Raw genomic sequence first — 25,131 nt, 5'->3', positions numbered from 1 at the left:
GGCATGTTTTCTTTGGAGGAGAGCACCAATTAACCAAAACAAGGGTACAATAAATTCATTTGAGTACAAATAATAGCAAATGTCATAACCTTTGATTTAGTATCTTTTGAGTCTGAATATGGCCCTTAGTATGGCCCTAAACTAATGATAATGTCAATCAAGTGGATTAGTATTGTAAGTAAAATTATCACAGCTTTATGGTCATAATTTCATAGTAGAGTTGAAATTATTTTGGACATGGTGAAATCCTATTTATTTTGTCAACTCTCACCTCTGGGCTACTGGCGCTTGTATTAGACTCCTTCCCACTGACTACCGCATCATCCCGCAGTGTCTGTCTCATGAATCTCTTATTGACGATCTTAGTGACACTGTCTGTTGACATCAGAGCACCAGAGAGACACTCAGGCTTGGGCTCATCTATGGCTCCAGTCTTCTCTCCTGGCAATGTCCGTCCACACATGTTTTGAAAAAACTCCTGCACGATGCCGTACTTCTGAGTGCCAGGGTCACCAAGGCTAATGCCGACACTGGGGCAAGAGGGCTTGCCTGCAGCTTGTCTTCCAGGGCATGTGTCACCCCTCCAGAGTGACTCCATGCTGGAGGGGTGCTCCACAACACTGAAGAGGCTGGACAGACCATCATTGAGGCCGCTGAGTACAGGACTGTCACGGGTTGTGGTGGACCGAGCCCATGCAGATCCACTCTGGGCGATGCTACGGTTTGGCAAATTCCACATGCTCCGATCTCTTGAGGAGGTGGAAGATGTCTCCAGTTTGGAGGATGAGGATGAAGCAGAGACCCTTCTTGTGAGCTTGGGTGAGCCATATTTTGGTGAGCAGCAGGGTCGATCAATGCGGCCATGCACCTTCTCCAGTGATGTGGAGATCTGGCGTGATCGTGCTGAAGTGAGTGAGGTGGATGGGCGTGGAGACCACACCTTCCCATGAAATCCTGCCCCTCGGGAGGTTGAGGAGGCTGGACTCTCCGTCTGCAGGCCCACGCTGACAAACTTAGTTGTTTGTGTTCCTGTGTTGGTGAAGCCCACAGTCTGACTTCCTGCATCTTTGCTGCATTTCCTCTCAAGAGAGCTAGAACGAATGGCCTGTCTCACACAATTGGTCATCTCCTTCATGTCGTCACTCAGATTTGCAGAAATCTCAAGGGTGTGGAGGGCCTCGGAGCTGCCCGCCCTGCCCTCCAGTAGGTCCCTGTGCTGTAGGGAAAGTGAGCTTAGCCACTGCTCATATGAGGACGACAAGTGCGAAGATGAAGCTTGTGTCACTGGAGGCAGTACCGCTTGGTCTGAGTTAGTTGCACCAATAAACTTGAGTCCCAGCTGGGTATCATTTAAGCTCAGATCCTTGACCTTCCTTTCCATCCTCCTGACAGCTGGAGGGCTGTAGTATATTCGGATACCTGTTTTGTCTGGGGCAGTGTAACTCCTTTGCACATGCTGCACACTCAGTTCTAGCTCTGGAAAGCTTGTGCTGGGGCAGTCCCAGGTTTTAAAAGGCTCAGCCTTCTCCAGAGAAGCTGACTCGCTACTCAGATACTTCCAGTTCTTCTGGCTGAGGTCACTCAGGTCTGTGCGGATTACAAGGTCATTAAACTGGTGCTTCCCAGCCTTTACCTCAGCAATTCCATTGACCTCATGATCTGGAAGGAAAGAAGCGGCATCCAGCAAACTCTCAAAGTCTGACAAGGAGGAAATTGGTTGGGTTCTGCAGAGAAGAAGCAGGTTTGAACAGACAGAGAAGAAACAGGTGAAAATCTGATATGGAAAATGACTTTAGAACTGTAATGTATTACAGAATCACAAATTTTTAATTTATAAATAATTTTACCTCTGCAAGTTTGTTTCATTTGTGGTTGCATCTATGGATATTCCCTTGTCATTGAGAGACTAAAAAAGAACATATTTTATTTGAGTTTTAACATGCTTATTTAGAGCATTTCATTTGTAAGTCATATACAGATCAGGCTGTTTCTCTCCTTCATGGGGCACTCTCTTATCATACTCATGAGTGAATCATGAGGTAACACAAAATAGCTCCTTTGCTTAAGACGTGAGTGAGTGTGTGTTAATCTTGACATAGTTTGTCTCAAAGACGTTCAAAGAAAGCTAGCCAGCCAAACAGCATCTAAAATTTGAAAGAACCAATGGTAAGGTTTAGCTATTTGCTCTCTTATAAGAATTCTGGGCAGACACTATCAACACAGAATGTTGCTAAATTTCCAGTATTATCACTGGCAGCAAGAAGCCACATGGACACCCCACATTCACAAATAAATGATGCAACAGCATAACAATCTGTGAGCAATCTTTGGAAGTGTTCAACGATAATGTAATATCTCCCCTTTGTGAGAATGGTATATATAGCAAAGGGAGGAAATGTGTGAAAAAAGATGGGTAAGAGGCACGACAAGTACAACATAGTGTGAAACATCATAACCTCATGATGCACTTACAACTTTTAAAATGTGTTCACAAAACCTGATAGTACCCTAACAAAGAGAATCGAGGAGAGAAATTAAAATAAAAGAATAAATGATACATGATCAGACAAAGATAGCATTTATTCAAGACATCCTAATGAAGCCCTATATGTAGATTAACTGATATGACCAGTGACATGAGTGTGACCTCTGACCTGTGTGCCCTTGCTCTGGGCATCATGGAGCCTCTGCTCCCACTGGTTCCTCTCCTGATTGAAATGTTCGAGAAGCTCCAGCTTCTCCCGGCTCCAGTTTCTCTCGCTTATCTGTAGCTGCTTGGTCAGATCCATCACTGCAGCATATGAGTCTGCCAGCAGATGCTGGTGCTCCTCACGCTCCCTCTTCAGAGCCCCCTTCAGATGTGGAGGATCCATGTCAGTCCCAGCTGCAGACATCTTTCCTGCCTTCCCCTCCAGCTGGTAAGAATAGGGAGAGACAAATGAGGATTTAATACTTTATGTGCTAATGGGGGAACAGTAACCATGGTGACAGCATGATGGTGGAAAAGTGCTAACCAGCGTATAGTCCTTTGTTGACAGAAGAACTAAATGTATGTAAGGATACTAAATATATGGACAACGAAACACAACAAATAGAAATATTACTTAAAACTTAAATAAATGCAAATATTCAGAAAACCTAGCCTTTGTTTCTGTCTCTAATCCTTTTTTGTGGTTTCTCCATTATACTGTATGAAGCTGAGCATCAAAGCAAAAGCTGCTACTCACTCTTTTTATCTGACCATGTAGTTTATTTTATTAAAACTCTGGCCTTTTGGGAAGATCATTAGTCACACACCCCAGCATGTGTCTGCCATATAAAGCCCCAAAGGAACCTGGCAACCCATGAGATGATTACGTGATTAGAGTCACGCATCAGAGGAGTTTGTCATATTCCCCCTTTTTCACAGTTGCAAACAAAGCCTAATGAGCTTTACTGTGGATAGTTAAATGAAGTTAACAGTGTTTGTGGTTTACTGTTGAGGAGAAATTCATTTATTCTAAACCTGTGTGTTACTCAGAGCTATGGGAAAGAGCCAGACGCAGGGTGGAGCAGCAGAGCAGCTGGTGGAACAATGCCACGTTGCCAGTGATGCTGAAGTGCTTGGCAGTTGCTTTTATAATGGGCCCGGCTACAAGGTTTGCCACATAGAATAGAAAGGTTTAACTTACACAGGATAATTTGGAGATGAGCACTGAAGAATTTCAGATCGCCAGAAATTTATCAGTGACACCAGATGAGGCAGGAGGCAATGAGAATGGCTTTGTGTTTGCAATATCATGCAAGGTGCATTAACTCCCTTGAACATATCTACATAACATGCTGTATCTCCACTGTAATATATCATAAGATGGATTCAGTGAAGAGCTTTGTCTGATAAACTATATATAATGTCTAGAACAGTTTTAAATCTCATCTCTCTTCACTCCAGTATTGACCTGTTTTGAATTTTCTTGTGTACACACCACAGAACAAAAGCAGTGTGGAGGATATGGAGGAGTGACAGGAAGGGGGGAACCAAACAGAGCCCATGGTCCTTCCAGAGATCTCTCATATCAGTTAACATTGAGGAAGCAAGCATAAGTGCTGGTGAAACACAGAAAGCAGGGAAATTGTAGATATGTTTTCATGTAGATCTGTTTTCAACTAGTTCTTAAACCAAATTCCCTTGTTTAATGGGACGCCCAAGTATAAAATGTATACGATATTTGTTGAACCCAACTCACTATACACAATCCACTGGTTTCATGTTTTGACTGGATACAATGATAACCACAGAGATAAGGCATGACAAAAAAATAAAAACAAAATAAAAGAGATCTCTTAGCCTTAGCTCTATGACTAACAACCTTTTAAATCTATTACATTTCAAATTCAGTAGGTACACACTAGAGACTATATCACAGCTCTGTATTTCACTGAATGAAAGGGTAATTAAACCAGTACCTGGGTGATGAGGCTTTTGAGCTCAGTGCGCTCCACCTCCCAGGAGGCTTTAGCTCGGGCAAACTGCTGCGTTAGCTCCTGGGAGCTCTGACGCTCCTCTCGCAGCTCGGTGCTCAAATCCTGCAGAGCCACCTTCAGGTCAGACAAAGTCGCATTCAAACCACTAGCCTGCTGGTAGGGTGGGATAGTGAAGAATGTTAGAGATGTTTATCATGAAATTGAATTTGCATTCATGGTTTCAGGTTGTATTGTATGTGCACCCAGTTGCTCAAACCTTAGTAACCTACCTGAAGGTTATTCTCTGGAAGGCTGCGATCTTTGTTTGTGGGACTTGAAGGCTGCTCCTTGGAGGCTGACATCTTATTGTCTCCATGGTGAGGGGCAAGGCCATCATCCTCCAGAGGGAGGTGAAGCTCCTTAATGCTGTTAATCTGAAGAAGCAACATACTTTCATTTCACATGAACTGGTACTGACTGTATTATCAGTCTGAGTTGATGTTTTCAATTATTATGATAAATACATTGTTTAAAGTTTAACAATAGGCTACATCCTGGAAAATCAAGTGGCTTGTAGGCACCCTAGAACCTTTCTAAGAAACTGCCACCAGCATCTCTTCAAAATACTGAAGGTTGTAGCCAGAAAAGTGTACAAAAGATACAGAGTGTCTGTGACTGAGACTAACGTTTGTGATGTGAAGGAGTGGGGAATTGTATGAGAGAATCCAAGAGTTAGCAGTATGAGTGAGGGAGTGTGTGTTAAAGTGTGTGAGTCGTTTGGGTGATGCTCAGAGAGGGTTGCAGTCTGGGCCAACCCATATTTGCTGACGCGTAGGATACACTATACTGCGCCAATATTTGTAGCACACCTGCACTTAAATTAGTGTATCTACAGTTCCCTCCAAAATTATTGGAACGGCAAGGCCAATTTTATTGTTTTTACTCTACACTGAAGACAATTGGGTTTTCAGAGCAAAAGATTAATATGAAACGATAGATCAGAATTTTCTGATCTTTCATTTCCCGATATTTACATCTAGATATGTCAACCAACTTAGGACATGGCACCATTTGTTTGAAACCACCCATTTTTCAAGTGATCAAAGATAATTTTGGAACAGACGTTTCTTGTTGGTCAGGTGTGCCCTATTAGATTGATTGTTTAAATAATTCATAGCTCTGAATTACTGTTGGTTGGACCCCTGGGTTTTGCCTGTGAAGACTGGATTTGTTGTTTAAAAGGACAAACCAACATAAAGACTAGAGAGCTATCTATGGGAGAGAAGCAAGCCATTTTGAAGCTGAGAAAGAGGGAAAATCGATCAGAGCCAATGCACAAGCATTGGGCATAGTCAATGCAACAATTTCTAATGTCCTGAAAAATAAAGTGCATTAAAAACCAGACATCAAACAGGTCAGCCAAGGAAAACAACAACAGTTGATGACAGAAACATTGTGAGAGCTGTGAAGAAAAACACAAAAACAGCAGTCAGTGATGGCACCAACAACTTCCACAGGACAGGGGTGAAGGTATCTCAATCCACCGTTCGAAGCAGACTCTGAGAGCAGAAATATAGCGGCCATACCACAAGATGCAAACCGCTCATCAGCAGTAAGAATCAGACGGCCAGATTTGAATTCACAAAGAAATACAGAGATGAGCCACAAAAGTTCCAGAACCAAGATTAACCTCCAGCAAAGCGATGGAAAGGCCAAAGTGTGGAGAACAAAAGGATCTGCTCATGATCCAAAACATACAAGCTCATCTGTAAAGCACGGTGGAGGTAGTGTCATGGCTTGGGCTTGCATGGGGGCTTCTGGAATGGGTTCAGTAATCTTTATTGATGATGTAACTCATGACGGTAGCAGCAGACTGAATTCAGAAGTCTACTGAAACATTCTGTCTGGCAGCATTCTGCTTGAGCATCCAATGTAATTAGGAGGAACTTCATCATGCAGCAAGACAATAACCCTAAACACACTGCCAACACAACAAAGGACTTCATCAGGGAAAAAAGGTTTTAGACTGGCCAAGTAAATCACCAGACCTTAACACATGCCTTTCACCTCCTGAAGAGGAGACTGAAAGAACTGAAAGAAGGTGGTACAAGCCTTGAAAAGCATCACAAAAGAAGTATGCACCAGATTGGTGATATCAGTAGACTGCTGACTTGATGCAGTTATTGCAAGCAAGGGATATGCAACCAAATATTAAGTGTTATTTACTTTAATTTACTTTAAGACTATCTGTTCTTATACTTTTGCTCACCTAAGAATTGGGTGGTCTGCCACCAAATGTGCCATGTTCTAAGTTGTTTAGTATTTCTAGATGTAAATATGAGGAAATAAAAGCTGAAATTCTGATCTGTCGTCTCATATTCATCTTTTGATCTCAAATACAAGTGTCTTCAGTGTATAGCAAAAAAAGAAAAAAGAATTGGCCTTGCTGTTCCAATACTTTCGGAGGAGACTGTACATATAAAAAATTAAAAAGGTGGCTTCAAATTACCTCCAGAAACTCCAAACCAGTCAAGCCATGGGCAAATATGTGTTTAATATAAGTCATTTTAGTCAATGCACATTATTTTTACCGTGGATACACTATTGTTATTGGGGTCATTACTCTGCTCCTCTCTTCCAGAAGAGGTTTGCTAGGTGGATATTAATTTTGGGCAGTGTGTCTTTATTCGAAAGCCAGCCTATCTATTACCATGAGAAGGCAGCATGTATCCTCATATTTTAAGAGTTTCCAGAGCAGCCACTCTGACCTTAGACAACTCACTCACTCACTTTCAGTAACCAATTTGTCTTGGTCAGGGTTGCAGTAGATCTGGAAGAACAGTGGGCATGAAGCAGGAATACAACCTGGATATGATGCAAGTCCACTGCATGATACTATGCACACACATATTCACACACTAATTCACACCTAAGGGCAATTTATCTTAGCCAATCCACCTGCTGGCAAGTTTTCAGAGGTGGGAGGAACCCAGAAAACCCAGACAAAACCCAGACATGCACAGAAACTCTGACTCAGGACCCTGGAGCTGTGAGGTGGCGACAAACCCCATCTGCCCTACTGTGCCTCCCATCTTAGACAATTATTGTATAAAATGCCTATTAGTACCTGCAATATGTCTTTGCCCTCTGCATCAAACTTCTTGCCAAGCCTCCACTGCTTGAGCAGCCAACGTAGCTTGAGGCTGACCAGCAGTAGGATCTGCTTGAGCTGCTGGGACTCCTGCACCAAGACGTTCCTCTCCTGGCTCCAGAACTTCTGCTGCAACCGCGTTTGCAGGCTCATGCTCTGTAGCTGGAAATCCCGTTGCACCAGCACCTTCTTGTGCTCCTCCTGCAGCTGAAAATTAGCAGGTAGGAAAGGTGAGAGGAAGAGAACAAAAAAAGGATGTAGGAAAATCAGTTAAGACATGTGAAGATTGCTGTGCTAGAGAGTCACACCATCACTGTACATGAAGATGAACTCTAAATGAACATGTACACATACCAGTGTTTTATACATGATGTAATGTGCACTTTTTTGGTGCTACCTCTTTATTTTTTCTTATTGATGTTCTTTTTAGCTCTTTTTGTTTACAGCCAAGCTCAGTTAGACTTCAGAATTTACAGTATTGTGCTAGCATGCAATGTTTGCTATGCTAACAGTTTCCAAAGTGAATCATTATTGTTTTTGACAGTAATTGAGTTTCTGCAACTTAATCTGAGAATTTCTCTGTTAATTCCAATTACAATATACTTTTTGTTTTTTACATATGCCTAGTGATGCTGAGGTGCTTTATGTGGCACCTTGAGGATTGGAATTACCTGAGAGAGTTTCTGGGAGCAGGATTGTGTGTAATCACGGTGTACTTGATTCTCCAGTGCCAACTCCTCCTGAGTTTTCTCAGCCTTCTCCTTTGCCTCACACAGCTGAGCCTGAAGCTCACGAACCTGCTCCAGAAGCTACAGAGAGACACAAATCCTCTTTAGCCCACAGGCCCATGACAGTGTAGAAATTCAGTCAGAAGCATTGAACAACTAGTATAGCTCTCAGAGGAACGCCACAGTGATTTAGTACTACTTTAGTAATATAGAGGGTTTAGCTATGTACTGATTGTACTGGTGTACTAGTTCTGTGCCAAAACTAACTTCTGAACATTCTGTGCATTCATTATGTTAAATTGCACATTATATTGTTCTCCTAGACAAACTACTGCCATGCCCCATTTTGTTCTATTTGTTCTTTTTTCTAAACATTCAGTAAATCTTGGTGTCCACCATAAAGTCTTTTTGCAGCATAAAGATAGCTTCAGGTACATTCATGGGGAAAAGAAAGTATACCCTCATTCTATTCTATGTTTTTATTTATCTGGGCCTAAATAACAATTGTGTGGTCCTCACCAACTTCTATAAACATACAAATAACTTCTGCTGACAAAAAAAACCCAAAAAAACAGATTTCAATATGTAGTCATTTTTTCCGAAAAGGAAACCAACATTCAGAAACCAGGTTGCCAAACCTAGTCCAGTTGACAGGCACTATTAAAAGACATAGTTTCCATAAACAGTTCTTTCATGATTGTCCTGAAAAGGTCTCATATTATATTATCTCATATCATTTTGACTTTTTGTCAAAAAGTAAGAGGCTGACCCAAAAAAGGATGTGGATATGTGCAGCTGATTTCCTAAATTTTGGGCACTGTCAGAGCAGGCTTTTATTGTGCCCAAAATTTAGGAAATCAGCTGCACATATCCACATCCTTTTTTGGGTCAGCCTCTTACTTTTTGTGTGATTAAATAAATAAGTATGAAGGGGAAAAGTGCACTTTGCATGTTTCCACATGCATGGTGCTAATATTGCATGTTTAAGCTTATATACAGGTTTTGTACATTACAGACAGGGGTTAGTCACATATAATGAGGTCTAATTATTCCTAAAACAGTTGCAAACAGCTTAAAATAGCTAGAACCACCCAGATTTATATCAGCTAACTAAAATAAAAATTGGAAGGTGTATTGATGAGAATATGGACAGGGGATGAACTCAACACAATGCTTGGATATTTATAACCGAATGATTCAGTTTTTGAGAAAATATATTCTTTTATGACTTTCATTCTCTAAGTAATGCTGTATGATATCTACATCGCTGTGACTGAACATGTTCCAGCATTGAAGGCGTACATTGTACAGTGCTTGCTCTTTTTAATAAAGCTTTGAGCTAAACAGGGTAATAAACAGCGGTTCAGCAGTCCCAACGAGCTCCCGATAAACTTGTTACAAGCCTCCCACAGAGACACATTACTGATGCTTTAAATCTGCAGAGCATATAACTCTGCCTCCCTCTCTCTTTTGCTCTGCTTTTCAAGGCCCTGAGGTCGTTTATTCTACACTGTACAGCTGGCATTAACATTAGCTGAAGCACATTTTAATGTCATATCACACTGACTGCATACAGTGTATGTTAGTCCATCTAAGTTAACTGGCAGTGAATACCTGAGCTTTGGCTCAGACATTACGATGCACAATAATGCATGAAGTGAGGTGTGCTGTTTTAGGAAAACAATCATAGATTCAGTGGTGTGATGGTTTATTATTTTCCTATAACAGCTTCTCAATTTTTTTCCTCAGTCTCCTGAAGTTAATAAGACAAAAATGCATTTTGTCATGTTACTGATAAATGGAAAACGAACAACTCTACCTCAAACTGCTGAAGTTTAATTACACCATGTTTGCTTCATTGCATTTCTGCTGGCTCACTAGCCATACCAGTCAAAAGTTTGGATACAGCTACTCATATAAGGGTTTTCTTTAATCTTACTCCTACTAACATTTTACTGTAACACTAAAGACACCAAAAGTATGATTTAACAAATCAAATGTGCTAAACAATCTCATATTTTATATTCTTCATGGCTGTCTATATGGCAGCTTTGCCTTTAAAATGTTGGTCAATGCAACATGCATTATTTATGGTAGCATTATTTATTTATTTAACACGGTAAGCAAGGAAAACCACAAGCCTGTGTGTATATGTGTGTGCATTTTCTCTTTGTAACCCCATTCAAAAGATCTGACATATCCACAAAAAAGAAACTCATATGATAATGACCTTTCACCAACAGCATAACAACATAGAATTCCATAAAATTCTCCAATTAGTATGTTTTAGTATGTATACACATCTGATCTGATCAGAAGCTTGTTGTTTCTTAGCACCTACCAGTGCACAGTTGGTCTCTGTCAACTCTGTCACACGGTCTTTGTTGCTGTCTGTATTGCTGTTGCTCTCGTCAGCTTTGCACAGGTGCGCATCTTGACCTTTGACGTCTGCTTGGTCCCTAATGTTGGGCTGTTGCATGCATGCATGGGCAAGTTAATGAAGGAAACAAAAGCAACAAAAATCAAACAATACAACAGAACAGGAATGGAGTACAGGAAAGACAGGTAATGAAGGAGACAGAAGACATGGTGGAATGTGAACAGTCAAATACAGGACATAAGACAGGTCAAGACAAAGAGGAATTTGAATAGAGAAGCAGCTGAAAAATCATCATAAATAAAATGATACCATTAAACCAAAACTGTGTCCATAAAAACATGCAGTCTGAAAAAAAAGACTCACAGGAGAAAAAAAAGTACGTAAAGAAACAACAGCTTGATAAATGTGGCAGACGACAGAGTGATAAAAAGAACCAAAATGCCCATGAGGAGAGCCAGTGTCAACTGTGGTGGGAAGGAGAGTGGGAAAATCATAACAAAAGAGAGGAAGAGGAAGAGAGGGAGTGAAAGAGGTAAAGACAGAAACCACAGGTCATGGTGCACGTGCAGAGAAATAAAGGAAGAAGGAAAGACAGAGTGGTCTGGATTGGGATTTAAAAATTCGGACCTCTAATGGAGACTACACCTAACACACAGTATAATGTATTAAGCATTTCGACCTATTCCATTCCGCTTCTTCATTGTCCATTCATGCACTGGCTATTTCACTGAACAGTTGTGGGTAATTCAGTGCTAAGCCCAGTAATGGCTTGGCTACTTAGGCAACACTAAATCTTACTGTTACATGATAAAACATACCTACAACATTGGTCTAAGAAAGAAAATATCTTAATCAGGAATGCAGTTAAAATATGAACTTCTTGATAAATAATGTTGTCCACTATATGGCAAAATAGTGGATGTAAATAGTCGATTTATCAGTGAGACCATTATGAAAATAGGCAATACATTTACGAGAATATACAGTATGGTGCTATATAGTATTGAAAGCTATAGGCTGCATCTGTTTGAGTGGATTGTGTGAATTCCCGTGATTCTGTGAAAACAAATTAACTGGAGACCAACAATTTGGCTATTCACAAATAAATCTGATTTTAGAAAGGATCTTATAACGCCTTCTAAGACTTTAAACAGATATTTGACCCATGATGATCAGTGTAACACTAGCCATAATTTACTCCATTAGAGGCCAAAATAAGACCATGCACATTAGTAGCACTGGCTGGCAGGCTTTATAAATAAAATGAACAGAACAGTGTTAGTAACTTGGCAATAATATAAAAGGCAAAGCAAAAAAATTAATTTGCTCTCAATAAACAAAGGAGGGATAAAAGAAAACGAAATGAAAACGAGTGCTTAAAAGTTTCAAGGCACTGTTGATGATACAAGGTTCTTACCTTCTGCTGAACTGTGATCTGATTGACCTGAGTATCTAGTGGGTAGGGCTCTGCTGACTGAGAGACTAGGGCCACAGACGACAGCCCCTTCACATACTTATTCTCAGGGGACTCTCCCAGGACCTCTATCCTCTGACTGAGAGACTGCAGCTGGGCCTGCAAAGACTGAAGCCTACTGTGAAGGGCCTCAACTAGAGACAGATTAGAGGTCTGCACTTGGTTCTTCTCCAGGAACCCAGCATCTTCAGGGTCCCTAGCTGTGATTTTTTGTAAGATTGTGTCTGATGAGACGGCTAGAAGACAGTTGGAATCGGCAGCCACGAGGAGCTGGATTGCTGAGGTAATTAGTTGGGCCTGGTCACGGATGGCCAAGAGCTCTTTGATGCTGAGGCACTGATCAGAAAGGGAATGGTTGTTTCCTGTCACCTTCTCGCCCTTGTCCTCCAGAGGCTGGTTCTCTTCACCATCCATTGGGTCATCATTACATTCTGGGCTGGGCACGCATTCGGCTGAGTCCCCTGCCTCTGCATCAGTCTCCAGGGCAGGCCGAATGTCCACATGTCTGGAAGCCAGGTCGCAGCGCTGGAGGTTGGACAGCAAAATGCGGTTCTCATACTGGAGCTTCTTCACCTTACTGCTCAGGTCACTGATTTGAAGCCTGGCTGCTAGGAGCTCTTCTTGGGATGCCTCATTCAGAGCCCCTTCTTCAGAAGCTGCCACTCCAGGAGTGATGGATGGAGGAAGTATGGTGGAGGGCGACAAGGACTCAATATCAGAATCAGGAGGAAGCTCCGACTTGTACCGATTAAGTTCATTCATCAGGAGCTTGTTCTGCTCCTCCATCTCAATCAGTGACCTTCTCAGCAGATCCGCTTCTTCTTCTACAAACTGCAGGTGCCGCTGCAGCTCCATAACATTCTCAGCTGAAGGTGAAATTAGCAGCTGCCCAACTCCTGTCGCAACTGCAAGACCTCCGGGGGTCTCCTGAATCTTCATGTCATCCATTTCAGCCCGGAGACCACGATTCTCCACCTCCAGCTCCACTATCCTTCGACTCAGTAAGTTAGCTTCCTCCTCGACCAGCTTCAGGTGAATTCGGACCTCAGCTTCACGCGTGTGGGGCGAGTCGGCCACCTCTTCCACGGTCAGTGAAGTGTCCATGTCACCATAGAGTGAACGGTATTTGGTCAGCTCCTCCTTCATCACCTCATTGTCTTTCACCATCTTGGTGAGTTTCTTGCACATAAGTGCCGACTCCTCCTTGGCAAAATGGAGCTGGCACTTCAGGTCAGAACTATCCTCTGGAGGCTGATAGTAGAGATGTCAGACTTGTCAGTAATCTGATATATAACCACGTCAACAAATACATAACAACTGTCTAAGCTAAATCTATACAAATAAGCTTCTCTGCCTTAAACTCGGTAAGAATTAATGTTGAAATAGTCTAATCTACAACCCTCTTATGGTCCTTATGGAACTATTAAAGGTTCAAAGTAGAATCTTATGACAAAGAATTTTCCTATTTCTTTAAGCATTTCAGCTATCTTTACCTATAGTGTACTACCTGGACTATATTGACTATAATCAATAATATACTGTGCTAAAATGTATGAAATAATTACAGAAGTTACTGTTAATGTGTACTCTACCTGTGGTGACGTCTTCTTATCGGATTTGTTGTTTGGCCTTGCACCTCGCTTTTTTAGAGAATTCTAGGAAATGAACACAAAACAGAGAAATTACTTACAAACTGTAAGAACATGGAATAACTGCAAAAAAAGCCCCTTCCATACCACAGACACCTCTCCGAGCATTTATCATCGCTGTAGCAGCAATAGGGGCACAAAGGTACAGTTAGATATAGAGCTAAAGTAATGTATATAAAGGAACAGAGACAGAAATTAGGTGTGAATTATGGTTATAGTAGTAAATACTGCCTTGCACTGTAATGAACAGAGCATGGAGGGGGGGAATAAAACACATACCCAAGCTTGCTGCAGTATAAGATCTGTGGTTTCCATAGAAACCACCAACCCTCGTTTCACTGCAGATCGAGAGGGAATGCACTATCATCATAATACAAGTCAGTGCAGACAAAAACAAATCAGATTTCCCAGACACTATAAGAACCTTAGCGAAGAACCTTATTCAAGTATGGCACATATTTTTATATAATGATAAGGGGAGAGGGAAATGTAGCTAGAGGGGCTTTGAAGCATTCTGCTTACAGTAACAGTGCAGCATCAAATCCATTTACTAACCCTATTTGCTGACAGAGTGCCACAGTAAAGCTGGCAGCAAAGCACTTTTAAATGGCACTAAACATTATTTTTAAAATCAATAAATTTATTCTGAATGATAACAGAAGCATCGACTCAACAGAGGATCTCTTTTAGCACTATGGTGTCTACAGAGTCGTTATGGGGCTAATGAGATTACAGAGCGCTAATGCCATTAGTTACACAGCTCCCATAGGCCTCTTAAGGCCGATTTTGTACTTCTGCATTCATGTCTCTGCATGGAAGTCAGTATTTATGCACGTAACATGAGTGTGTCCTCTAGGAAGTGCTGCCTCGTGAACCACATCAGAATTGACTTATTTACACAGCAAAGAAAAGCTGAAAAACAATGCGAGTTCCGAGTTTCACTGTAGACATGACTTTCTTTTGAAAAGTGCTGGGGAAAAAGAAACCTTGCATGATTAATTATAAACCAAGTGAATCCTCACTGAAAGCATGTGTGAAATGTTTTAACTCGTCGTTCAGCAGTATGAGCGACTTTGTATCACTTCAATATAACTAGTGTTTAAATCCAAAATTCTATCAATCGCTGATTCATATTTTAAAATTCAGGTTTTCAAAAAAAAAAAAAAAACAGGTATCTATATTTAAATATATATTTTTCAGCATTAACAAATTCAGATTCAATCATTTAGTTTTCCAATATTCAGGTTGTGAATTTCTCATAGTGCTAATTTCTCATCAATTTCTTTAGAGTGCCTATCTCACTATATCAACAGATCAGTGCGAAGGTAATCGTGGATTTTAATCAGATTAATAAAGAAATATGTCTTAGAACTATTCTGTTATTTCTTTAGCCATAGTCTGCAGTGGGAGATGCAAAACGGCACAACACACTCCAGGTTCGATTGTCCTACTCCTGAGTAGCCCGGATGTTAAACTTGAATTTTTTTCGTGATTCATTTTGCAGCCTGAATTTTACTGGTTGAATCTGAGCACTGAACTTTTTTTTTGAAAACCTGGATTTTAAAATATGAATCTCTGAACAATGAAAAAAAAACAAAACTTGAATTTTGAAGATGTTAATTCAAAATTAATAAATACAGATGTATGGTTTTCAGCCTTATGTATTTCAATATTATGAATGTAACGGTCTTTAATTTTCAATATTAAGAATTCAACGTTTTTTAAAATTCAAATCTTTTTTATTCAAATCTTTGTCACTTTTTTACTTCCATACGACAACGCCTCCTAGAGGACACCCATTACGTCCATAAATACCATGCGAGCATTCACGAACAACGTCCTTACTTGCATGCAGAGACACGCACGCAGAAGTATAAAATCACCTCCACATTCATCAGCTACTGTGTGCGTCACCCCAGAACAAGGTCATGTATATACACAGATACATGCATGTGTCAGCACAGTCCTGGCAGCAAAGTACCAAAGTAACCTGCAAATTATAATGCTACTGACCATACATAACTCCATAGTTAATATGAGGTGAAATAACACATTTTGGCGTAAGTGCACCGTGCCTTCTTTAGCAACTCTTGGGATGTCTCAACAGTTTTTGTTGTCATCTGACTCCCACACGCTCTGGTTTTCATCACCATGAAATGTAATAAGGGATCTGAAACCTGACACAGACATTCATTTGTTCAGCTCCAGCCTGTTCTTGTGCTTGTCACTGCTTGATAGAGCTGATGAAACGTGTCTCTTGCACACAGTTTAGGATTAATTAACAAGAGGTCACATCGCCAATTCGTACTCTCCTACTTGAACGACCAAACTGGAAACAATATTATCCTACATTTACACTAGTAAGTGATTTAGCAATGGGCAACCATTCAATTTCTATGTATGTGCAAGACACAGAGACACAATTTCAGAGAGCTGCAAGAAATATCAAACAACATCTGAATTGATATTTTCTCAATTCTATGCAAATCAGGTATGACAATTGGCTCGAATGATTCTTTGGACCAATCCTGTGGCATGTATTGTCTTCAATTCCCCAGTCATAACTTTGGTTCCTATCTGCAATTAGTTCCTGTTTGATGTGCAAAAAAAAATGAAAGAAAACTTATAACCATGCTTTCATCTTATTCTGTCCTATATGACCTCTCATTAAATGTGTGTAGAGTTTTTTTTTTATTTAGAAAATAAAGGTTGGAAGAAAGTATTAAAGCTTGTTGGTGCCTCTGGTCAGTGGATGTAGCTAGTCCAGTTAGCTTGTTTTGTGCTGATCTGCTAACACAAGCCTGTGCAAAGCCTAGCACGTAAGATGTAAACAAAAAAAATGCATTTTGTGTTAGCTTCAGAAGCCACTACTACAATTTCTCATCAGAACTAAAAAAAAAAAAAAAAAAAAAAAAAAACCCTGGGCAATGCACACTGGCAAACAACAACAGTAGCAGTCGCTCCACACCCACAAGAGACAACCCTTAGTCCTGTTAGGCAATAATTAGATATAAAAGCACATGTGAAAACGGGGCTTGAGAGGCACAGAGCATTGAGTGTTGTGTTGGAAGAGCACACAGTTGCGCTGACATTCCTTTTCATCAGAAAGAGAAAGCATCCAAACCAGACACATGGGATGAAAAAGCGTGATTGCGCTGCATTGATAGACCCTGATCTCTGGTCACGGTTCAGAATGATCTCTGCTCCACTCGTGTAGGAGGAGTGATTCATGAATTCACTGAGAATGTTTTCACTAGAATGTTTAGCTAGTAAATGGCTTTTATTGTACATGCTTCTGCACATGTCTACATGCAGAACTGGAGTACTGCACTATTTATTCTCTATAAACACAGAAAGAGCAGCAAAAATGAGAGATATCTAATATGAAATATTCATATCTATTGTAGGTGTGGTGTGTAGAAAGATATTTCAGACACTCGGCATGAAAATAGTAAAACGTCTATTTGTATTGGATTTGTTTACGAGGCAGAGCACTGGCTGCTCTTCTCAGGAAGGCATTGTGTTCATTTTAAATGTCCCTGCTCTCTTTCCATTGAGTGCAGTGGGTAGAGCGAGAAATGATAAGCACACTTATTAAACTGCAGGGAGAAAGACAGAGAGTAGAAGATGGATCAAGATAAACATTTACATAATGTTTATATAATATGTCATTATTAAAGGCAGGGAAACACTGTGTGTGTGTGTGTGTGTGTGTGTGTGAGAGAGAGCACTCTTGGCTTCTTTCTCTCTCTCTCTCTCCATCTTCGATATTAGGAGTTGTTTTGTAATCCTGCACCTTCATAGTACTTTCAAGCTTCAGTAACAGAGTCATAGACAGAGAAAGACCTGCGGCCGCTCAGACAGTCGGAGGCCAGGCTACAGCAGCAGAAGTGCAGAAGTGCAGAAGCAGAAGTGCTCGGGAAAACATTCTGAGACAATAGCAGGAGACTCCTGCCTGAGGAGGAACAATTTTGAAAGCTGTGACCATTTTTGATTTTTTACACTACACACTTGCAGATGCAGATGGGTGCAACAGACCATAATAGGTTCCCATGGTGACTGTTAAAGTGCCAGTTGAGGCTGATGGAACAAACTGAAGGGGGAGAGGAGGGGGGAGGAAGACGGAGGAGGAAAACCAGGAAATGGCAACCCTGAAAATCCTCTTGACATGAGGCAGCTCCTCTACTTCCAAACACACATAATCTCTCTCTCTCTCTCTCTCTCTCTCTCTCAGTAATACACACACACACACACACACACACACACACACACACTACGCTCATGTAAACAATAAAGCCAGCGTCTATTTCATTTGCATGCTTTTTGCATAACATTTCTGAATATTAACTGAAATGAAATGTGGAATCAGTGGTGCTTTTTGTCACTTCTCCTTAACTATGCAAAAGGAATTGTAGAACCTAATAGACATTAATAGATCCTCACAATATACACTCAAATAACACACACACTCACAATGAGGTGGTTCCTCTAAACCCTCTACTTGATTTTCTACGGTTTATATTTCTATTGTTCTCTCCATCTAAAATCCGCATTGGCTCACACTCCTGTCTGTTCACATCTGCTAGCAGTTTATTGGCCAGTGCTGTGTAGTGATCCAACCCTCATTCCCCATAAGCTGCACAATGACACCTGAGATGGAGCCCTAGGGAGAGCCCATATGCTGAAGACAAAATACACCCACCCAACAAACACACACACATGCACACACTGCTAAACTCTCTCTCCCTGAGACTGATTAAAGTGCGCAAACAATCTACAAATCACTCTGTAAGAGAAATTAACTCATTTGTAGAATAAGTGATACCAGTGTGTTAACACACACTAAGACTGTTGCCATACCATCCAACAAAGCTTGAGCTTGTGTCCACTTCTTAATGTGACAGTTATTTTTACAAGATTATTATACTTTACTGTTAATTAGAGCCAGGGAAGGCTAATTACAGCTAAATCCCTGTAGGGCTAAAGAGGTGTGTAGCAACGTGTATATGCATACTGCACACACACACACACACACACACCCTGCAGGAGAGGAATTGAACAATGTTTAATGACAGAAGAAGATTTCAGAAAGGCAGAGAAATCCTGCTTTGTGTTTGAATCAGAAACATCACTTGAGGTACAGAGCCTCAAGGTGCAGCTTAAAAGCCTCTGGCATTCACAGTATGTAATCATTCCCCACCAACATCCTTCCAGAGAACAACACAGAGGTCAACTAAAGGTCACAGTGAGATGAACAGTGGGTCTGATGGAAGACCCACCTCCCCCCAGCTCACCTCCCTTATGGGTATGATGAATAAAGATGCAGTTTATCCAAAGCCACATTATAACCCAGCATAATAGCCTAGTAACAAGGGTATTTCTGCCACATAAACACTTTCATCTCTCCATCAATGCACCAAACCCTCCTTTCTTCTTTCTGGTACATTAAAATGGACGGACTCCACTGCGTAAAATGTCTAAATGTCAAGAACTGATGTTTGAAACAAACAAAAGAAAAAATAGATATGGAGGACACATTCTACCTGCTTTGTTTCTTCTTTTACTATTAGCTATGAATACAGCAATGTACAATACAAACACAGAATTCCTGGATACATAACAAAGTACTTTGTATTCACTGCTATATGAGAGACCACTGTTTGATCAGTGCCTTTATCAACCATAAAAAGAATACACTTTGTTGTGGTTTTGTTGCTTAGTTTAGCTATCCTTGCTGAAACACACCACATAAAAACACTTGGTGCAATGCCATTGTGGATGAAAAGCTTTTCAAATGTATCCATAGGCATTAGAGAAGGCACTAGAAGAATCATGCTTTTTACTGCCAGGTGTGGGCCAATCAGATGTAATGTCAGCAGGCTGTTCCTAGTTAATTTCAGTCAGAGGCAATGAAAAGCAGCAGTGGTTACAGGACTTTAACCACAGGGAAATAAGGCAGATTATCGTGCAGACATGGGCACGATAATGAGGACATGTGCTCGACAAAACCGGACCAATCTTCAGTTTGAATTTTCCTCAACTTACGTGATAAGCATCAAAACCTTCCCCATACTGTCACAGTTTCAATTACCAATACAAACTCTTACCTGAGGAATAGAAACATGGAACTTTTTGGGCTGTATTATTGCTTTTGGTAACTATGTACTATTTAAAAATGTAACGTTAATATGATTTGTATGTAAACTGGCCCTCATAAAAATAAGCAAAAATGATTGTATAAAATAATTTTAAATAATAGTATTTTCATATATAGCAAAAATATGATTATTGACACCCCTAAGGAATATTTTAAGTAAATGCAAACAATTTGTCATTTTTGAAAAACATATACTGTTTTTCATTTACTATCAATCCCCAGGAACTCTGTTGTTTTTAACCATGTCTTGCTTGCCTGCGTGGTTACACATATAAAAATCCCTTCGTCAGCCATTACAATTGGAAAAACCGAAGAACTTTCAACACGAAAGAGACAGTTGTTGAGCTGCACAAATAAAGTAATGGATATAAAAATATATAAGCAGTTAAAAATACCATTAACCGCAAATAGGGCCATAACAAAAAGATTCACATGTCTGGAACATTGGGAAATTTGGCAGGAATTTGGCAGAAACCTCCACTTTCCACTCCAGTCCTAAGTACCAATTCTGCTAAGTACCAGGATATTTCCTTTCAAAAGCTGATTACCTCTGCCAGAAGGTGTAAACTTGGCCACGGATAAAACATGTTTACACAAAACTATACTATGTCATTATATTTTTAAGTGTAAACTATCACTCACTTTCCTTCAACACCCGCTTTGTCCTGATCAGGGTAATGGTGATTCAGGAGCCTGTCCCCGAAACACAAGTTCAACAACACAATCACCAGTCCATTGAGTAATGCTTATGTTATGTAGTATATAGTATAGTTTTATATAGTAATTTTTGCTCATTTTCATGATGGGTGCCAATAATTTATAGGTGAGCTTGACAGTTACCACAGCTATTTTAATTAAAGAGTAAAGACCTTCAAGAACCATCAGTTGTTCCTGTTTCGAGCAAGTGTCTTAAAGGGCCCTTCAAAGTAAATCATTTTCATCTCTTCAGTTTGGAGCAACCATACAGAAGGCTGCCGTGGATGGTCCCCTTCTGAAGTGTGCCGCATAGTGTTCATTGTATAAGGTTGGACCATACCAGTGGTCTTCCAACTTTACAAGTATCTAGCATGCCAGTGTAGAGACAGCACTGTTATAAGAATAAGAACAATGCCCAATCAATCAGTAGCAAAAACATATGGGCACCTCCCAGTACCACGATGAATACAGAGAGAGGTCAAACGAGAGCTGCAAGCCAGTTCTCTTTTGAGAACACACTCATGCCCTCAAACCTGGCCTATTTATAGACGTAATCGAGTATTTAAGGCATCAAGAAAACAATAAGGCTTAACAACCAATAAGACAATGCACACTGTAATGGAGCATATAAGAGAGAATCTAAAAGGAGTGCCGCTGCTTGTCTTTCTACTACACTCCCTATTAGGGGGAATTTAATCACCAAGGCCATTTGTGCATGACGACAACCAGTGTTTGAAACTACGCAAGGTGTTTTGCCACTAGCAGCTAACCACTAATATGCACTGACAGACAGCAGAGTCATACAGCTTAGTGTATTTCTCTCATACCTCTTCTCAGCTACACATTCATATCAGTAACAATAACACTGGGATTCAGAGCTGAAGAGCGAATTTGTATACGTCTGGAGGAGGACTGTGAGAATGGAACTAGGTCAAATTCCTTGGCTCAAAGCTGAATGCTTTATGAAGGATGACATGATAGAAGAACGCAGTCAGTCTAGTGTAAAGACACAACAAACACAGTCCAAAGCCTAGTCTAAAAGTGTTTGTACCATGCAAGCATTTGCTCACACACACACTCTGTCTTTGCCTGGATAACTTGGATGGTTCATCCGTTATATATTTCTGCAGTAGGACTATTGGAACATGTGTATATGTGAGAGTGTATGATAGTCATTCACTAGTTCCACTTCATCACCAAACAAGAGTACTGAAGCAGAAACTTCACTTACCATCAGCATTTCACAGCATGAGAAAGAAAAATGAGAAAGGGACCTTTACGGTATATCCCTGATTCTCTCAAAGAGAAATAAATGAAGCTTTTGAAAATCACAAATCTGTAATAGAGTTAATTCTGTCCCTCATTTATCATGTCTACCACTTCTAGTTCCTGATTAATCTACAAAGCCCCTTCAATGGCAGTTTAATTTAATTCAGTGTGGTTGTTGGCATTTTAATGGCTTGTAAATCGATCTTTTTTAACTATTAATGAATACATCCATATACTGTCAACTTGAAATCCTATTAAGGGCTGATTCAGCACAATGCAGGATGACTAGACTGATGCAAATACCAGACTAAATGTAGACACAAGGGAATAATGCATACTGTTAATAAAGTAGCCAAATTACGTTTTATGTACTTAGAATTTTCAGCCGTCTCACTAATAAATATTAATGAAGTTGGTAGCACATGATGGTTTTAACATCATTGCATTATGTTAAATCAAATCGCAGGAAAGATCCAGTGAAATACTTCTCTCTATTTCTTTGTCAGTCAGGTCAATGTGCAGGACTTCAGTAATATAATTTTTTATATTTTTTTATACTGAAAAGCTGTACAGTAACGTAATTTTGATCTGAGAGATCAGACTCATTCTGTGCTCACTCAGCACTAATTTTTTGAACTCAAGCATTTTTGGTCAAGTTTGAACTAAAACCATTCGTCTGCCAATTTTCTCATCCTTTAAAACCTAAATGTTTATGTCAAACATTGTATTTCACAGAGGAAATGTGGAGCCATTGGTTATGTTGACATGTAAAGATCTTTCTAAATCTGAAGGAACTGATTCCAACTGCTGACTGATTTAATTCTGAATGGCTCACTTTCCCTAAATGACTTTTACTTTCCCTAAACTCAACCCTCTCTTAAAAATGATTTCTATATGTTACATGTAATCCAAATCAAATTTATACACATGCACTTGCAGTGGCACTTAATATCAACGTTACCGTAAGTATGAGAAGATGGTGTGTCCTGCCAGAGCTACTTGTTAAGTATTCAATTTTGTTTTTAACCTAATTTATTAATTTTTATACAGGGTGTCCCAAAAGTCTCCATACATAGGGAAAATTAACACTTTTTAGCCGAATATATTCCAATGTTTCATACTTAATTTATATTATATATATTTTTTTCAGATAACCTTTAAGAATGCTATTGACAAAAGAAGAACGTATTGAAATCATTCTCATGGCTGGATCGGGAAGCTGTCACAAGGTTGCGATGGACTTTAACAGGAAACATGGCAAGCACATCACACACATGACACTGCTGCCAAACTTATTAACAAATTCAAAAAGACCGGAAGTGTCGCAGACCAACCGAGAAGTGGACGTCTACGGACATCCACTGATGAAGGCACAACCGATATGGTGCTGGCGTACATAGTCCCCTATGTATGGAGACTTTTGGGACACCCTGGAGTCTCAGCAAAATGTATTCAAATGTCCTAATTTATCAGAAAGTGAGAGGAAGTGTTTGTGGCCCACATCAGTTTGTGGCCCATCCAGCCATGAGGATGATTTCAATACGTTCTTCTTTTGTCAAAGGCATTGTCTTAAACACTATCGGAAAAATATATATATAATGTAAGCTAAGTGTGAAAAATTTTGGAACACATTTTGCTAAAAAGTGCTAATTTCTCCTATGTATGGAGACATTTGGTACACCCTGTATATTTATAGATCCTGGATATGTTAAGGAGGGTAAAGGTATGGAGATGTTCCTATACAATTTACTAGTTTCTTGGGCCTTAAAAATAAACAAAAACAATTTGTAATTCTACATAGATTATATGTCTTTTAAAATTTGTGATTCTTCTTTGTAGGCCAAAGTAGTCACTATGGCTCTTGTCGAGTTCTGTGGTATGCTGTTTGACGTCACAGGCTGTTTGGTGCTGTAGCTTAGAGACGGCACTATTAGAACAACATTAAGCCCATAAATAGAAGTGGCAGATGTTCTGAATAATGTACTGTGCAGGAGAGAGAGCACATGTGTGCGCTTTACAGATGACTTGTCAAGATGACAGTGCTGTAGTGCTGACCCTATCAAATCAGTCAAATTATCAATCAAATTACCTCTGATCTTGTGTGTGTGTGTGTGTGTGTGTGTGTGCACCTGTTTCTTCAGGATAAGAGTATCAGGGCAAGGCACCCTTAATCCCAACATTAAAGCCTTTCTACTGCTTTCTACTTTTTACTGGTTTGTGATAAACATCGAGTTTTCCAAAGTTTTCACAGCACAAATCACAGAGCAAGCATCACACGGACCACTCTCTCTCCCAGTTAAGATGATCGCACCTTTGCCAAGGCTTGTACAGTAACTAAGCAAACAAAAGTATTGATCATAGAATGTAAATGATCATATGCTGTCATACGCATATATAATTTAATTTGATATTTATTAATTTAGCAGAGGCTTTATCCAAAGTGATTTGGAGTGCAGTCCAAGCATCTGGATATAGTATAATTGCTTTGTAATATTCAGAAATTTCTTATCATCCCTAACAGACGTTCCTTTCTTCTGCTTAATGATATTCACTTGTACAAGGTGAAAGATGAAAGGCATGGATGAGCAGTTACCACAACTACAAAGACTTAGTGTAAACAGTTGAAGGCTGAAGGTAGTAACCTTAGTATCCTTTCAACCCCTCAGACACATACACACACGCCAAAATACACACTCGCTCACCTTCCCCCACCCCTGCAGCACTCAACATTTCAACCCAGACAACAATGGCTCCCAACAGACTCCCAAAACCAAGTCAGAGTGAATGCACCCCTGGTCCTTTTAAAAGCTTCTCGATTGGATCAGTGTATCCCGCTGGGTCTGGCAACCCGACACTTCAAAACACCTCTCATCCAATAAGTGTTTCCAAAGATAAGGGAGAAACAAAGAAGGAAGAATAGAAAAACAACAGCCATGGGTGTGTGTAAGGGTATGAATAAACAACTGACAGTGGTGAAAAGAAAGAGGTATTTCAAACATGCACAAACACTCAAGGTTTCTCCTTTAGATACGATTACATTTTCAGACATTAAACTCAGTATGGTGAGGGTGTGTGCCTGGTATTTTACTGGAACATGAAAATAATTAATCTTTTTTTAATTGATATTTTCTTTGTATCTGTACATGTGTGAGATACAAATCCCAGAACAAATGTTTGCCTATCT

At 40.1% G+C, this 25,131-nt stretch overlaps 1 protein-coding gene across 3 annotated transcripts in view; it reads right to left on the bottom strand.

The window, feature by feature from the left end:
* soga1 (suppressor of glucose, autophagy associated 1) overlaps positions 1-25,131 on the bottom strand; it is a 44,341-nt gene that overhangs the window by 3,379 nt on the left and 15,831 nt on the right. For 2 of the 3 annotated variants that reach the window (XM_026920484.3, XM_026920485.3), the window contains 10 exons: positions 13,769-13,831; positions 12,120-13,427; positions 10,664-10,792; positions 8,266-8,403; positions 7,571-7,801; positions 4,734-4,877; positions 4,447-4,617; positions 2,655-2,915; positions 1,848-1,906; positions 272-1,724 (listed from right to left, as the gene is read on the bottom strand). In XM_026920484.3, the coding sequence (XP_026776285.1) occupies positions 272-1,724; positions 1,848-1,906; positions 2,655-2,915; positions 4,447-4,617; positions 4,734-4,877; positions 7,571-7,801; positions 8,266-8,403; positions 10,664-10,792; positions 12,120-13,427; positions 13,769-13,831 (3,957 nt within the window). The remainder of the gene's footprint in view (positions 1-271; positions 1,725-1,847; positions 1,907-2,654; positions 2,916-4,446; positions 4,618-4,733; positions 4,878-7,570; positions 7,802-8,265; positions 8,404-10,663; positions 10,793-12,119; positions 13,428-13,768; positions 13,832-25,131) is intronic. The other variant, XM_026920486.3, reaches the window with a different exon arrangement.

The sequence above is a fragment of the Pangasianodon hypophthalmus genome, chromosome 16 (genome assembly GCF_027358585.1).
Source record: "Pangasianodon hypophthalmus isolate fPanHyp1 chromosome 16, fPanHyp1.pri, whole genome shotgun sequence".
Lineage (NCBI taxonomy): Eukaryota > Metazoa > Chordata > Actinopteri > Siluriformes > Pangasiidae > Pangasianodon > Pangasianodon hypophthalmus.
Note: the sequence above shows the minus strand (reverse complement) of the source record. Positions and strands in the feature narration are given on the sequence as shown.